General features: G+C 43.5%; 1 protein-coding gene across 1 annotated transcript in view; it reads left to right on the forward strand.

The window, feature by feature from the left end:
* The first annotated feature begins 550 nt into the window (after window positions 1–550).
* The window catches only part of LOC141133286 (limbic system-associated membrane protein-like), a 55,397-nt gene continuing 38,260 nt past the window's right edge, over window positions 551–17,687 (forward strand). The window contains exon 1 of the mRNA XM_073622560.1: window positions 551–812. Within this exon, the coding sequence (XP_073478661.1) occupies window positions 749–812 (64 nt within the window). The 5' untranslated portion in view covers window positions 551–748. The remainder of the gene's footprint in view (window positions 813–17,687) is intronic.

A 17,687-nucleotide genomic window follows, 5' to 3' on the forward strand; every position in this document is an offset into this window, starting at 1 on the left:
GCTACTCACTTTATCTGCGAATCGCTTTATTGATACATTAATAATTGAAGCAGCAGCGGTCCAATTGTTTTTTTTATTTAAAACGGAGGTCCGGCCGTTGAAAAAAAAAAAAAAAAAAGTCAGCAACTACTTCAATGTTTTTTTTATATTTTTTTTTTTGTAGAATGTTAATGTAATTTTTAATTTTAGGGTGGACCTTCGCTTTAAACACTTTTCTGTGGCGCTGGTATTTTTGCACAATGCTTGTGACGGCCAGCCTTGCAAAGCCTCATGGGACTTGTAGTTCCGCAACAGCTGGAGGGCCGCCAGTTTGACACTTTTGATAGTATAAAGGTCACTGAACTCTGAGCTAAAGATTTTGACCATTTACATCCATAACAAAAAAACGGTGCACCACGCATGCAAAATGTATGTTTTCACTTTTTTTTTATATCCTCTCCCTATAAATGTGAATAATTCTTCCCACAATATCCCTCTCTAGATTTTTCTCTCCATGCTCCATAAATGGTAACTGTTATTCTAAACAATCCCACCCATTCATCACACCACGTGTCATAATAAACTTCTCCAAGCAGCTACTACTACTTTCTTCCATTCGTCCCACACTGACAGATTCTTTCTCAGGGAGGAGCGTGAGAGGCTCAGGAAGGCTTCCCCTGACATCCTTCACTTGTGACAAACGTCTATCTGAGATCCACATACTTCTACTGTCTGTGATACCCTGAGATTTACTGTACACTGCTTTCCAATGGAGTACTCCGCTGTGTGGACTGTCATCATCTTCTCCATCCTCAGAGTCTGCAAAGTGCACGGTAAGTCTGATCCTGAAATAATAACTTGGCAGATCTCTAATATTGTACAGAATCGTAGAAAATGTCACTTTTTTTTTTGTTTTTTTGTTAAATTTAAAATAATGATCGGTTTCTTTAACATGCCTAAAATGGATATTACAGTCTGCACAGATTCTTTTAGGTTGAGTCACCGACCAGATTTTCATTTTCTGCAGAGGGTTCCAGCATCAAAATTCCTGCAGCTTTCAGATTTTCTGGGAGATCGATTTTTAAAGTAACTTCGAATCAAAAGCATTCTTCCTGCAATGGAAGACCTTGGGGTTGATTTACTAAAACTTGAGAGTGCAAAATCTTGGACAGCTGTGCATAGTAGCCAATCAGCTTCCAGGTTTTATTGGCAAAGCTTCATTGAAAAAGTTGTAGTTAAAAGCGAATTGGCTAACATGCACAGCTGCACCAGACTTTGCACTCTCCAGTTTTAGTAAATCAACCCCATTGACTACTTGGAGATAATAGTGGAAAATTGGTACTGGACTTTATAGGCACTGATGTACACAATTGGGGTTATTTACGAAAGGCAAATCCACTTTGCACTAAAAATGCACTTTGAAGTGCAGCCGCTGTAGATCCGTGGGGGACATGCAAGGAAAATAAAAAAACTGCATTTTGGCTTGTATATGATTGGATGATAAAATCAGCAGAGCTTCCCCTCATTTCAGATCTGCCCCTCAGATTTACAGCGACTGCACCTCCAAATGCACTTGTAGTGCAAAGTAGATTTGCCTTTCGCAAATAACCCCCAATGTTATAATTAAAAATGTTTTTATTATAAATTGATTAAAAATGGATAACAATCAGACAGACAATGATTAAAAACTTTTCAAAGTAATGCCCCGTACACATGATCGGACTTTCCGCCAACAAAACCGTGGATTTTTGTTCAAAGGTTGTTGGTTCAAACTTGTCTTGCATACACACGGTCACACAAATGTTGGCCAACAATTACGAACGTGGGAACGCGGTGACGTACAAGACGTACGACGAGCCGAGAAAAATGAAGTTCAATAGCCAGTGCGGCTCCTTCTGCTTGATTCCGAGCATGCGTGAACTTTTGTCCGACGGACTTGTGTACACACGATCGGAAATTCCGACAACAAAGTTTTGTTGGCGGAAAATTTGAGAACCTGCTAGCAAACATTTGTTGGTGGAAAGTCCGACAGCAAATGTTCGATGGAGCATACACACGGTCGGACTTTCAGACAACAAGCTCACATCGAACAATACCCGTCGGAAAATCTGACCGTGTGTATGCGGCATAAGGGTTGCCTAAATATTGATACCACATACCAGGGGCGGCGCATCGATTAGGGGCACCCGGGTGCTGCCCCCTCTCTCCAGGCCACCCCCTATATGCAATGGATAGATAACATGAATCCATCCATGGCCGCCGCAGCCACCCCCTATTCATGCGTCTGGCCCCTTTCAGGACGCATAAATTACAGCAGCTGGGTTTTTTTTAAGCACCTGATTAGAGCCAGAGGCTCGAATAGGCTTCAAAATAGGGTGGGCTCTGGTTGCAGAGGATGCGACCAGAGCCCACCCAGGTGTGTTACAACAGCGAATGAATATTCGTTATATATGTTAGAAAAAAATGTATAATGTTTGGGGGTTCTAAGTAATTTTCTAGCAAAAAAAACAGTTTTTAATTTGTAAACAACAAATCTCAGAAAGAGGCTCGGTCCTTATGTGGCTAAAGAGAGATGTGTTCCTCAAGAAATACAGCAGCTGGTTAACAACATATCATAAATGTCAGGTTGCTTCCGGCGCGCCAGAGGTCACAGACCATGGTCAGAGTATAGGTCATTGACTACTTATGCCCTGTACACACGATCGGACTTTCCGACGGAAAATGTGCGATCGGAGCTTGTTTTTGGAAATTCCGACCGTGTGTAGGCTCCATCTGACTTTTTCCATCGGAATTTCTGACACACAAAGTTTGAGAGCTGGCTCTAAAGTTTTCTGACAACAAAATCCGTTGTCGTAAATTTCGATCGTGTGTACACGATTCCGACGCATAAAGTGCCACGCATGCTCAGAATCAAGCGGAGGAGCCGCACTGGCTGTAGAACTTCATTTTTCTTGGCTTGTCATATGTGTTTTACATCACCGCGTTCTTGGCGCTCAGAATTTCCCACCAACTTTGTGTGACCGTGTGTATGCAAGACAAGTTTGAGCCAACATCCGTCGGAGAAAATCCATGGATTTGGTTGTCGGAATGTCCGATCATCTGTACAGGGCATTACTCTCCAGTGGACACTAAGTCACAACTCCACTTGCTTCTAACACTGAAGCCTCTGGCAAACTCTTCTGGAAGCATTGGATGCCTGCATCCCCCATTGTGGTTCCTCCTGCCTGTCTCCTACTAGACACAGAAAAAATGAATGGGCAAGAAAAACATCCAATTTGGCCACCACCATATCCATACGTCCAATGAGGAGGTGTTCTGTGTTTGGCTCGGTGTTTGGTGACTCTCAGTTGCAAAAAATAGGCAGCACACGGCCCCTGCTCCCTGAGGTTGGGGATGTAGAGGTTGGGGATGTAGAGGTTGGGAATGTAGAGGTTGGGGATGTAGAGGTTGGGGATGTAGAGGTTGGGGATGTAGAGGTTGGGGATGTAGAGGTTGGGAATGTAGAGGTTGGGGATGTAGAGGTTGGGGATGTAGAGGTTGGGAATGTAGAGGCTGGGAATGTAGAGGTTGGGGATGTAGAGGTTGGGAATGTAGAGGTTGGGGATGTAGAGGTTGGGGATGTAGAGGTTGGGAATGTAGAGGTTGGGGATGTAGAGGTTGGGGATGTAGAGGTTGGGGATGTAGAGGTTGGGGATGTAGAGGTTGGGAATGTAGAGGCTGGGAATGTAGAGGTTGGGAATGTAGAGGTTGGGGATGTAGAGGTTGGGAATGTAGAGGTTGGGAATGTAGAGGTTGGGGATGTAGAGGTTGGGAATGTAGAGGTTGGGGATGTAGAGGTTGGGGATCTAGAGGTTGGCAGTAGGGACCATTGAGCACAGCAGGGACACAGGAATCTGAAACACCTATAAGATGTAAGAGCTCGCTCACACCATCAAGCCGCACTGGACACATAGCCACTGGTGTGCTCTGTGGGACAGAACCGACCCCAGCACATTGCACTGTTTACTTTTTTCACAGAACTTTATTGAAATGTCAGGAGTGACATTTTAATAGTCTTTGTCACGGTGATGAAAATGTGTAGAAGAAACGTATGTATGCGATATCTTTGCTCACAGCATTTGTAGGAGGAATGCTTTTTGAGAAGTGACAGATTTGCTTTAACCCTTTCATGACTAAGCCTATTTTTGACATTTGATGTTTACAAGTTAAAATCCGTATTTTTTGCTAGAAAATTCTTTAGAGCCCCCAAACATTATATTTGTATATATATATATATATATATATATATATATATATATATATATATATATATATATTTAGCAGAGAATCTAGAGAATAAAATGGTGATTGTTGCAATATTTTATATCACACGGTATTTGTGCAGTGGTGTTTTAAACGCAACTTTTTGGGAAAAGGGACACTTTCATGAATTTAAAAAAAAACAAACAGTAAAGTTAGCCCATTTTTTTGTATAGGGGACGCTTTAAAATTTTTTTTACGGTTACCAGGTTAGAGTTACAGGAGGTCTAGAATTATTGCTCTCGCTCTGATGATCGCGGCGATACCTCACATGTGTCATTTGAACACCGTTTACATATGCGGGCGCGACTTCCGTATGCGTTTCTTTGCTGCGCAAGCTCACTAGGATGGGGGCGCTTTAAAAAAAAATTTTTTTCTTATTTATTTTATTTATTTTTATATTTATAAATTGTGTTTAAAAAAAAAAAAAAATGTAATCACTTTTATTGCTGTCACAAGGAATGTAAACATCCCTTGTGACAGTAATAGGTGGTGACAGGTACTCCTATGGAGGGATCCCCGATCCCTCCTTTGCACTTCAAATTATTCAGATCGCTGTTTTTGGCGATTCTGAATACTGTATATTTTTTTAAAACCGGCGCCATTGGCAGACGAGTAAATGGGAAGTGACGACATGACGTCGCGTCCGTGTTTACTATTAGGAGGCTGGAACGAAGCTGCTTACGGCTCCGTTCCAGACTGTAACTAGCCGCCGGAGGCGGTGAATTGGTGATCGGGCCTCCCGGTGGATCGGGAGGCCCGGTAAGAGCGGCGGAAGGCGGCGGGAGGGGGCGACGTCCCCTCTCGCTCCTCCAGTATAACAGCCAAGCGGCTTTTCGCCGCATCGGTTGTTATACCTGGAAAGCCGATCGCCGGCTCTAAAAAACAGTACCGGGATGATGCCTGCAGCTGCGGGCATCATCTCGGTATAACCCCCGAAAGCTGAGTACATCTGTGTACGCTCGGCGGGAAGGGGTTAAAGGGTAACTCCACTTTCGTTGGCAAAAAATAAAATAAAGTAATACACCATATATAATTACAACTCAAGTCATATTGTAATTGAATGTTATTGAAAAACTCCTTTCCTTTTCAATCTGTAGCCCTGTCATTTTCTGTAAAATGCAATATGACTACCTGGAGGCATTCTGTACACAGATGGTATGCAGAATGCCCGCTAAAAATTTAATTTCCTACTTATGTGATTGGCTTACCAATTTTCCCAGAAGTCTGCACGAAGGTACTAGTCCGATTTTTGGCATCTCCAGCATTAAAAAACTGAATTTTTGGTGAGCATTTCCAAAAAGGAAATCACGTCTAAAGGAATGCAGATCCTGCCACTTTCCTCATTAGAACCCTGCGGGTGCAGCAGCTGATTGATAATTATAAAACCACTCCCATACAGATTCACTGAGCACATGGACAGAGACAGACAAACGCCTAGTCCTTCAGAATTACAACAGTTAGGAACCTGCAACAAACTTTGTGAAAATCCTTACAATCTACATAGATCACCCAGAGGGGAGTGTTTTTTCTAAAAAAAAAAGTGGAGGTACACTTTAAGAGTTTAAATTTTAATTGATTCGTTTGTGGCAAAGGATATTGATCAAGCTGCCACTATACCCATTCGGGAGTTTTGAGTGCTATTTGAGCTAGTCCAATCAAAATTAGACATATACAGATCCCAAAGATGTTATTTTACACTTGGCAATTGCATTTAAAACGGAAGTTCCGCCCACTGCTGCAAAAATTAAAAGCCAGCAGCTACACATACTGCAGCTGCTGACTTTTCATAATTGGACACTTACCTGTCCTGAAGTCCAGCGATGTCGGCACCGCAGCTGATGTTTCCATCAGCTGTCGGGTACTGCCGCCTCCATTGTGATTAACCTCCCTGGCGGTATGATTATTTCAGATTTTTGGTGCAAAAAGCGGTACAATTATTTTGCATGGAAATTTGGCGTTTTATATTGTAGGCCTGTAATTCTTAGGAATAACACACGTATATCTGTCCAAACAAGAGTCTAGTAGGCATCCCAGGTATGATAAAGTTTAAAACACTAAATCATAAATTATAATATAATAAATAACTATAAATTATTATAAGAAATAATAATATAATGATAATAAAAATTATTCATTAATGTAATCAAATCAAACACTGAAATTTGCTCAGTTGCAGAATTGTCGCTGTCGTTACTTTCAGTGTTTGATGACGGATCTCCCCACAAATCATTATTGCTAATTTCTGCAGGTGATTCTAATTTATTATCGCTGTTTTCTAGCTGATCTAAACCTGCTTTTGATGTAAAGGGATGGTTTTGGTTGCTATGAACAATCTCCAGTTTCTAGGCAAAAAGAACAGTATATATAATATAAAACTGCATGCAGGGCACTGGAGAAACCACTAGGGACAAAAGGGAGTTGAAATAAATTGATACAGTAATATAATCTGTAAGATTACAGTGTACAGTATGTATTGTGTGTTCTACTTTTTGAATTTGGTGCCTATCTCCGTCCCCGTGCGCCGCAACGCTCGCAGGGAACGGAGCCCGGGTGTGATAGATCGAGCGGAGGACGGCTCGCTTACACTGCGGGGAGACATCACAGGATCCAGGGGACAAGGTAAGTAACCTCTACATGGATCCTGCGATGCGATCCCAAGTCTGGCTCGGGGTTACCGTTTTTGGTACTGAAAATCCACCCCGAGCCAGACTCAGGAATACCGCCAAGGAGGTTAAGGGGATCCCGCAGTGTAGCCTTATGGCTTCACGCTGGGAACCCTATTGCGCATGCGCGATGCGCCGCTCCTCTCTACTTGCCTGGTGGCTGGGGAAGGAGGAGGGAGGAGGAGGGAGCCCCGCGGGGACGTCAATACCCGCGGCCGAGGTTCCTGGAAATGGGGACAGCATACCTGTGAAAGAAAGGTATCCTGCCCCCCCTCCCCCCAAAAGGTGCCAAATGTGGCACCGGAGGGGGAAAGGAGTACAATGAGTGGAAGTTCCACTTTTGGGTGGAACTCCGCTTTAAGCAAGTAAATGATACCGTTTAGTTGACAAACTATTCTGCCACGCCTGATTGTGATTCATTTGATGAAGCTGATCTGAAGAACTAAATGGGTTATTAAAGATAGCTTGCATCTTTCAAATTTCCCTAGACACAAATTCAGTATTGAAGACGAAGGAACATTGATTGGTCTGTGTGTGTGGAGGCAGGAGCCACTTGTGTTCTAGAAACCAATAGAGTACATTATAAATGTACATGTGTAAATGTTAGCACAAACATTGCATACATAAAGTGTACAAACAAGATTTTACATATAATCTTATTGCCAGCAAGATCCTATGTAGAATCATATAGCCATGTGCATGTGTCCACGAGGTTAAGTGTTAAGAGCCTGCGGGATCGAGGAATGAAGTATTACTCTGTATAACATGTGCTCTAGAATAAACAAGCATCAGGCCCTTACTATACAGAGTGGTTGTTTTTATAAATTGACTGGAATTCAGCTTTAATTTTTAGGGTTAGGTTAAGGGTTAGGATCAGGTTAAAGGGGAAGTTCTGCTTTTCCTCCTCTTCTCCCCCTCCCATATTTAGAATGTCTTTTTTGATGGGGGTACCTGATTTTGAGAGGTACCTGCTCCCACTTCTGCACTGACCATCTAGGCGATCAGAGTGAAAGTTCACACCCCCCCCCCCCACCTCTCCCAGCAGCCTCTTGGGACAAGTCACAGGTCCCAGGACACTGCGGACCATTCACAAGGTGCAGCACCACTTGTGCATGCGCAAGGGGGCAGCCAGGTGTGAAGCCGGTAGAAGTCACAGCCGGATGCCACCAGTGCCGATGCCAGGGACTCAAAGGCTGGCAAAGAACAGGGTCGGGTGAGGACATCGCTGGATCCCTGGACAGATAAGTGTGTGTTTTTTAAACGTCAGCAGAGGAGAACTTCCACTCGGATCGCCTAGGTGATCCGAGCGGAAGTGGGAGCGGGTACCTGTCAAAACTAGGTTGTCGTCCCACCCCCCTGAAAAAATGACCTGCCAAATTTGGCAGAGGAGGGGGGGAGAGGACTTAAAGCGGAACTTCCTCCTTTTGAGTCAAGCTCCTCTTTAAGTTGTGTTAAAGTTAAGTGTGGAAGTCTAAGTTACTTACTTAGATTTACTTTTTGGGTTAAGTTCAATTTTCCTCAAACTACGGCCCTCCAGCTGTTGCGGAACTACACATCCCATGAGGCCTTGTAAAACTCTGACATTCAAAGACATGACTAGGCATGATGGGAATTGTAGTTTCTGAACAACTGGAGGGCCATAGTTTGAAGACCCCTGATTTTAAGAGTATGGTAGGCTTAAAATGTAATGCCTCTTTTATTGAGAAAAAAAATCACCCCCCCTCTGGGTGATCTATGTACATTGCAAGGATTTTAATAAACTTTGTTGCAGATTCCTACCTTCTTCTCTTTTAAAGAAATAACTGTTTGTTTCATCATGTCCTGTCCAGACTGATTCGTAAAGTCGAGGATCTGTATTCATTATAACCACCTGGTGTACTCTCAGTGTTCTGATGAGGAAAACTGCAGAGTCTGCATGCCTTTAGTACACAAGCCTTAGGATCCTTTCACACATGCTTTCCAATCAGGTCAGATCAGTCCGTGCAGGTCCAGTTTTCTAGACCTAAGTGTGAATGATCAGAAGTAGTGTGATGTAAACTGAGGCCACAAAGGTCCGCTGTCAAAATGTGGATCTGAACACTGCCAGCTGACAGGTAAATAAAAACAAAGGGGCAGAGAAAGTGTTAAAAAAGTCGGGTCCCCCCCCAAAAAAAATCTATACCAGAACCTTCAGGTCTGATATGGATTTTAAGGGAGTCTCACACAAAAAAAAAAAAAAGAGCATGGAGTACCACCCATAATCCATGCCATACCCTAATCTGAGCACGCAGCCTGGTGGGCCAGGAAAAGTGGAAAGATGAGCATGCGCCTCTTCTCCTGAACCATACCAAGCCACATGCCCTCAGCATGTGGAGGGTATCTTGCCAGGAGGGACACCAGTGAAAAAGCACCCCTGTCCCAAAGAAAGAAAGAAAGCAAGAAAAAAATCCACTGATATGTCTGATTCAGTCTCACTTGGCGTGAATGACAGCTCTCGGTCACCTCAATGGAATGTAAACAAAGGAGGTGGGTATTCAGGGCAAAGTCATTGACCAAATATGATTATGTCCAACGTGATTGATCACAAATTTACATTGTGGGACTTTTTTAAAAAAATATAATTTGATTTATTTACTGTTTACTTTTTTGTGTACCCCTTACTAATTAATATAGGGGGGCAGTATGTGGGGGCCAACTTAATTGTAAAGGAGGTTCCCAGATTACAATAAACCACCCACCTATAGGCCTTCACAATCACCCAGCTAGGGTTAAAGGGAAGAAGCATTTGTCCTCATCAACATGGGAATAAGGTGCTATGCCAGGGTGGTCCCTTCTGGCATGGTACCATCCCTATGTGCCTGGTATAGTTTGGGGGTGGGGGGAGGGACAATTTGCCCCCTTCCTTTTCTGGCCTGTCAGGCTTCATGCTCAGATATGGGACTGGGATTTATTTATAGGGGTAACTGCATGCTGTTTTTTTTTTTTTTTTGCATGGGGTTAACATCTATACCGGAACGTCTTCTAGGATATGGGTCTGGTATTGAGGAAGGGAATCCTCATTTGCTTTGTCTGCAACAGAAGTAGACGGACAGGCGCTGTCATTTACTGGCAATTTAACTGCTCCCAGACCGACTCACGCAGATATACTGCGGCAGGAGGGCACATACAGGCAGATTAACGTACCTGTACGTTGCCCTTTAAGAGGCAGCTCGCGGGCGCGCACCCGCCGGGAGCTCTGTGACCGCGATAGCGGGTCCCACAGACCCGATGTCCGTGGGGATCCCCGCGATCATCTCACGGTGAGGAAGAATGGGGAGATGCTAATGTAAACAAGCATTTCCCTGTTCTGCCTAGTGACACTGACACTGATCATAGCTCCCTGTAATCGGGAGTGGTGATCAGTGACATGTCACACACAACCCCTCCCCCCCACAGTTAGAATCACGCCCTAGGACACACTTAACCCCTACAGTGCCACCTAGTGGTTAACCCCTTCACTGTCAGTGATATTCTTACAGTAATCAATGCAATTTTTTAGCATTGATCGCTGTATTAATGCCAATGATCCCAAAAATGTGTCAAAATTGTCTGATGTGTCCACCATAATGTTGCAGTCACTAACTATCCCCTATTTTGTAGACGCTATAACTTTTGCACAAACCAATCAATAAACACTTATTGTGATATTTTTTACCAAAAATATGTAGAAGAATACATATCGGCCTAAACTGAGGGGAAAAAATGTTTTTTTAAATATTTTTGGGGGATATTTATTAAAGCAAAAAGTAAAAAATAATGCGTCTTTTTTCAAAATTGTCGCTTTTTTTTGTTTATATCGCAAAAAATAAAAACCGCAGAGGTGATCAAATACCACCAAAAGAAAGCTCTATTTGTGGGAAAAAAAAGGCATCAATTTTGTTTGGGTACAACGTCGCACGACCGCGCAATTGTCAGTTAAAGCGACGCAGTGCCGAATCGCAAAAAGTGCTCTGGTCAGGAAGGGGGTAAATTCTTCCGGGGCTGAAGTGGTTAAACACCTTTTTTTAATTGTAAATTTCAGTTTTTCTGTATAAGGTTGTATACATCCTACAGATGAACCACTTCATAGGAAGGTTAAGGGCGTCCCCCAGGCATTCTATTTCAAAGAATTTTACATTTTTAATGTTTCACTTTAAGGCCCCTTTCACACTGGGGCGGTGGGGGCGTCGGCGGTACAACAGCGCAATTTTTAGCGCTGCTGTACCGTCGTTCTTGCAGTGGTATTCGGCCACTAGCGGTGCGGTTTTAACCCCCGCTGGCGGCCGAAAAAGGGTTAAAATCCCTAGTGCAGCGCGGCTATAGCCGCGGTATTGCCGCGGTATAGCCGCGCTGTCCCATTGATTTCAATGGGCAGGAGCGGTGAAGGAGCGGTGGATACACCGCTCCTTCACCACTCCAAAAAAGCGGTTTGCAGGACTTTTTTCACCGCCCTGCCTGCGCACCGCTTCAGTGTGAAAGCCCTCGGGCTTTCACACTGAACAAACAGCGGAGGCTGTTTAGGGGTGGTTTGCAGGCGGTATTTTTAGCGCAATACCGCCTGCAAACCGCCCCAGTGTGAAAGGGGTCTAAGCGTTATTAAAACCACTGCTTCCAGCAAGATGGAATTTTTTACCTTTTTTTTTTGCTTTGGTACATGATCTGCTAGGGCAGTTCCCAGCCCCCCTGCTATTTGTTTGGCAATATCTTGCCTATAAGCCTAGAACAGAGGTCTCCAAACTGCAGCCCGAGGGCCAGATGTGGCCCTTTGCTTGCCTTAATCCGGCCCATGGGATACCATTTATTCCACTGGCACTATTCCTTCCACTGACACCAAAGACGGGGCACTATTCCTCCCACTGACAACCAACCCTATGGCATTATTTACTCCCACTAGCCACAGTCCGGCCCCCCTAAAGTTTGAAGGGCAGAAAACTGGAACTTTGTTTTGAAAGTTTGGAGACCCCAGGCTTGATTTCTAAGTGTCTAAGAATGTCAGTAAAATTTGCCAAACCCGTCTCAAACCAAACCCAGGTATGTTCATCTCATTGGTAATTGCTAGCCATATAATGTGATTTTTTTTTGGGGGGGGGGGGGACTTTGTGGACACACGATGACAACTTGCAACCTCAGAAGCCAGTAAATGACTCAGGCCAATGTAACTGAAATATGAGTTTGCAACTGATTGACCTATCGATCCTTTTCTATCATAAAGAATAAGTGAGGTGAGAGATGGTACAGTGATTAAATTAGACTTTTTAAAACTTCAACAAACCGAGCAAGAGCTAAACATAAAACTCATAACTGACATCAGGATGCAATTATTATGCCCGTTGCCAATTACATGTTTTCCAGCTAAACTATATAAATTTTTTCCAAGGAATGCTTGCTCTGTCTGAGTAATTAGTGGGTGGGATAGACTCAGAAGAAACAAAACGGGTGTTTGTGAAAATGGAGAGAAAAGCAAAGGATAGGCGTTAATGGCCGCTAGCCTTTGAAATAAGATAGCCATATTGCGGGTCTTGATTTAATTAAACATTAAGTTAAACTTCTGGGAAAAAATTCAAAAAGCTAAGCTTTGTATCTGGGATACTGGACAACTCTAAAGGCTTTAAAAAAAAACGAATCTAACCAGATGGAAATATATAAGCAGCCATTTTATTTTTAAAGGGGCATTTATTCTGATCCTGGAATCACTGTCTAGTACTCTAGAACAAGTATGTAGGATGGGTCTCAGCTCAGACTTCACAGGCTGCATGTATATACCAGGTTCTTCTGAAAATCCTAGTTCTGCAGCTGTTCTACTGATCAAGTGGTTTCAGTACGTTTGAAGTCACAGGGGTAGGAAAAAAGTGTTGGAAAAAAACAAGAGCAGGTAATATAAAGTTGTTAATAAACTGACAATACTGTATGGATTATACCTATCTATTCAGCAGATGGCACTGCAGTGTTATAGTGTGTTATCCTATGGTAATGTGATCACAGGATGTTCTGTCTATGATCAGTATATGTACTTGTATGCTCCTCGTTTCTGTTTCATGATTCTAATGCTGTAAGACATAATCTAACATCCTCGATAAAACTAAAGCCGTTTGCTGTATCCAAGAAGCTTCCAGCGCTTAATTGCAATACTCTGCACAATAGGTTATGGGTCCCAGGCACCCATGCATTGGAGAGGATACTACAAGCCAGGCACTGGAAAGAATTCTACAGTGAATCAGTGAATACTGTATACAAATTAAAGAAAGATGACAAGCAGTTCGGATGTGAAGTTTGGAATAGCAAAGCTGAACAATGCCAATTACCAGCTATGGACGTTTAAGAAATGTTTCTTAGCAAGGATGACTTGTGGCAAGTACTGAATACAGACAGACCCCCAGACAGAGAGACGGAGGACTGGGATAGGAAGGACAGACAGGCAAAAGCAATTATAAGCTTACTAGTAGAAGATGACCAGCTTATCCACATAAGAACAGAGAAAACGGCCAAAGGTATGTGGACTTCATTACAAAATCTTCATGAGAGTTCAAGCCTCAACAGTGCGCTGTTTTTGCTACGAAAGTTATACAAGATGAGACTAGAAAGAATGCCAGCAAATGTGTGACCACGTGAATGCTATGCTAGAGATCATAGAGCAGCTACGCGCCATCGGAGAGGACATCGAAGGTAACCATATTGTTGCCCTGCTCCTCTGCAGTCTTCCAGAGACATTTACTGCTCTTATTAATGCTTCAGAAACCAGACCTGAGCAGGAGGTGACACTGGAATATATCAAAGGGAAATTAATCAATGAATATGACAGAAGGAAAGAAAATATGCACAATGATGACAAAGGTCTTAAGATATACAAAGGCACAAAGCACAACAAAGAAAGCAGAGCCTGTTTTCTCTGTAAAAGGACCGGTCACCTAAAAAAAGGACTGTTCTATCTGGAAAGCCGAGCAGCAAAAGCTAGAGCTATTGACAAAAGAAAGAGTCAAAGCAATCACAAAGAAAACTGCAGACACATCATGGAATGGCACCTTTAAAGTGACACAGAGCAGCAAGTCACACGGCTGGTGCATAGACTCATAGACAGGCCACATAACTAGCGATGAGATCTTCTTCACAAACATTGATTACAATGCAAAAGACAAGGTTTTCCTAGCAAAAGGGAAAAGGATCACCTCCGAAGATAAAGGCCAGAGCTTCCTGAACTGCATTACACCACAAGAAGGTAAGCAGAGTATCCTTGTAAAGAAAGTGCTGTATGTTCCAGAACTAGAAGGCAGCCTTCTATCAGTGAAAAGGCTTGCAAACTATTGTCTCACAGTTACAGGGTGATGAATGCACAATTCACAATGATAAGCGATTCCTCACAAAAGGAAAACTGGATGATCTCCTATACAGGCTCATCACCACAGACCTCACTCCAACTGCTACATCTGCAGGACAGCTTGTTCTTTCGAAAAACAAAAGACTTACTGGCAGGATCACCAGGTGATAATAAAAGAAAGAAAGCCTAGAAAAGAAAACAAATGCAGCCATCACATCTAAGAATTGGTAAAATGCAATATAATTAATGTTTGCTTATGAGTTTAACTTAATACTAACCATAAGTTATTTTGCCTCTGTGTGCCCTGTATCATACTATTGTAGTATTAGCACAGTATACAGCGCTGTGTTCTGCACAAGAATGGGCAACTTCCCGTCTGCTGCTGGAACAAAATAGAGTGGGGCTGAGTGCTTCTTATGCCGCGTACACACGGTCGGACTTTTCGACCGGACTTGTCCGACGGACGCCGACGAACCAAATCCGGCGGACAATCCGATCGTGTGTGGGCTTCACCGGACCGTTAAGTGGACTTTTCCAGTCGCAAATCTGACGGACTTTAGATTTGGAACTTGCTTCAAATCTTTACGTCGTAACTCCGCCGGACCCAGAAATCCACTTGTCTGTATGCTAGTCCAACGGACAAAAACCCACGCTAGGGCAGCTATTGGCTACTGGCTATCAACTCCCTTATTTTAGTCAGGTGTACGTCATCACGTACGAATCCGTCGGACTTTGGTGTGATCGTGTGTATGCAAGTCCGGTCGTTAGAAAGTCTGTTGAAATTCCGCCAAAAGTCCGTCAAAAGTCTGTCGGACGGGCTGTCGGACTTTTGTAGCTGAAAAGTCCGACCGTGTGTACGTGGCATTAGCCATTCTATTTTTATGAATAAACAAAAGGCTTCTTTCGATTGGCCAAGGTGGAGAGGCAGGGGGTGTCAGGACTCCATATAGGCTCACAATATCCATGCGTGCAACCAGTAGGGCATGGGTAGCAGTGGCCAAGATGGGTAGCGCTTCTAAGATTTCTCCTCACACACCACTTTGGAAGAATCCTAAATTAATACACTTCTATGAGTACCCTGATCCAATCATCTGGACTAAATTTGGTATTAACACGCTAAAAGACATAGTGGGTGGTGGGAAACTTCTGCAGTTTGACACCCCGAAAACTAAGTTTATTCTTCCCAACACTCACTTGTGACGTTATCTTCAGCTCAGACATGCATACAATGCCCAATATGGAGATATTGGTATTAACCTGAAAATGAGTGATGTTGAGTCTTTGCTGAGGGAGGACACTTTGGACCCTGTCTACAATATATAAACAAATGTTCGGTGAGGGAGGAGATCTCCTTGCAAAGTGTAGGGTGGTGTGGGGCGAGGTGTTCCCCCAGATGGACAGGGTTGACTGGGATGATATATGGGACATTAATTTTACTAGATTGGTCTCTGCTAGGGACCAACCCATCCAATTTAAATTCCTACATCGTATCTATCTTACTCCAGCTAGATTGGCTAAGATGTTCCCTACCCAGTCACCTAGTTGCTGGTGGTGCAGTTCCCTCACTGCAGATTTCATGCATATCTTTTGGAATTGCTCGAGCATCCAGGCTTTTTGGAAGGGGGGTAACAATGTATGGAATGTATAGCAAAAGTAACCGCCATTACTATACAGCCCACGATAGAGGTGTGCCTTTTGGGTTTGGTAGACAATCTAGCCCCAAAGAGAGTAACGCATACCTTACTAACAATCCTAATCTATTATGCTAGGACAGTGATGGCGAACCTTGGCACCCCAGATGTTTTGGAACTACATTTCCCAGGATGCTCAACTACACTGCGGAGTGCATGAGCATCATGGGAAATGTAGTTCCAAAACATCTGGGGTGCCAAGGTTCTCCATCACTGTACTAGGAAAACGATAGTGTTATCATGGAAAAAGCCCAATCCTCCATCTGTATCAGCATGGAAGGGTGTGGTAAATAGAGCTGCACCTTTCTACAAAGCTACATACATTAGCAGGGGCATACCACAGAAATTTGATAAAGTGTGGGGCTGTTGGATGAATAGTGAAACTACGCTGGCGGATTGAGTGGCACATAATGGAATACACCTGCTGTGAGATTCAACATGTAAGTAACTATTTGACATAATGAAATGTATTATTGATTGTCATTAGGAAAAGGTGGCCTTATTATCGTTATTCTGATCCTGTCACTGAGTGAGGGTCTTGAAGGAGGAGGAGAGGGTCAATGCTGAAGAAATGTAAATAGTTCTTTGTATGTGTGGCCCATTGGGTCCTGTGTTTACTTGTTATGTTAACCATTTGCCGACCGCCGCATGTACATATACGTCGGCAGAATGGCACGGCTGGGCAAATGGGCGTACCTGTACGTCCCTTTGAATTTGCCGTCGCCAGCGGCGCGCACGCGACTCTGCCGCGAGCTCCACGAGTAGGATTGCGGGTCCCGCGGACTCGATGTCCGCGGGGTTACCCGCGATCGTCTCACAGAGAGGTAGAACGGGGAGATGCTGATGTAAACATGCATCTCTCCCGGTTCTGCCTAGTGACACTGTCACTGATCATAGCTCCCTGTGATCAGGAGCTATGATCAGTGAAGTGTCACTCGTAGCCACACCCCCTGACAGTTAGAATCACTCCCTAGGACACACTTAACCCCTTCCTAGCCAGCTAGTGGCTAACCCCTTCACTGCCAGTGTCATTTTTACAATAATCAGTGCAATTTTATAGCACTGATCGCTGTAAAAATGACAATGGTTCCAAAAATGTGTCAAAATTGTCCGATGTGACTGCCATAATGTCGCAGTCACAATAAAAATTGCAGATTGCCACCATTACTAGTAAAAAAAAAATTATTGATACAAATACCATAAAACTAACCCCTATTTTGTAGACACTATAACTTTTGCGCAAACCAATCAATAAACACTTATTGCAAATTTTAACCAAAAATATGTAGAAGAATACGTATCAGCCTAAACTGAGGAAAACAATTGTTTTTTATATATTTTTTGGGGATATTTATTATAGCAAAAAGTAAAAAATAATGCGTTTTTTTTTTCTAAATTGTTGCTCTATTTTTGTTTATAGCGCTAAAAATAACCGCAGAGGTGATCAAATACCACCAAAAGAAAGCTCTATTTGTGGGGAAAAAAAAGGACGTCAATTTTGTTTGGGAGCCACGTCGTACGACTGCGCAATTGTTAGTTAAAGCGGCGCAGCGCCGAATCGCAAAAAAAAAGTGGAGAGGCAGGCAGATGATGTAATTTCCATCTCGGCCAATCAGAGGAAGAGCCCCCTGAACAGAGAACTGTCTGCTCTGCCCCCCCCCCCCTTGCTCGCTCACTGGCGCTCATGGTCGCGTTCCTTCCCAAGCCTGGACTGGCTCTGTGACGTCAGCTGTCAGCGGGCTT

Source organism: Aquarana catesbeiana, linkage group LG03, assembly GCF_042186555.1.
Source record: "Aquarana catesbeiana isolate 2022-GZ linkage group LG03, ASM4218655v1, whole genome shotgun sequence".
NCBI classification, from domain to species: domain Eukaryota; kingdom Metazoa; phylum Chordata; class Amphibia; order Anura; family Ranidae; genus Aquarana; species Aquarana catesbeiana.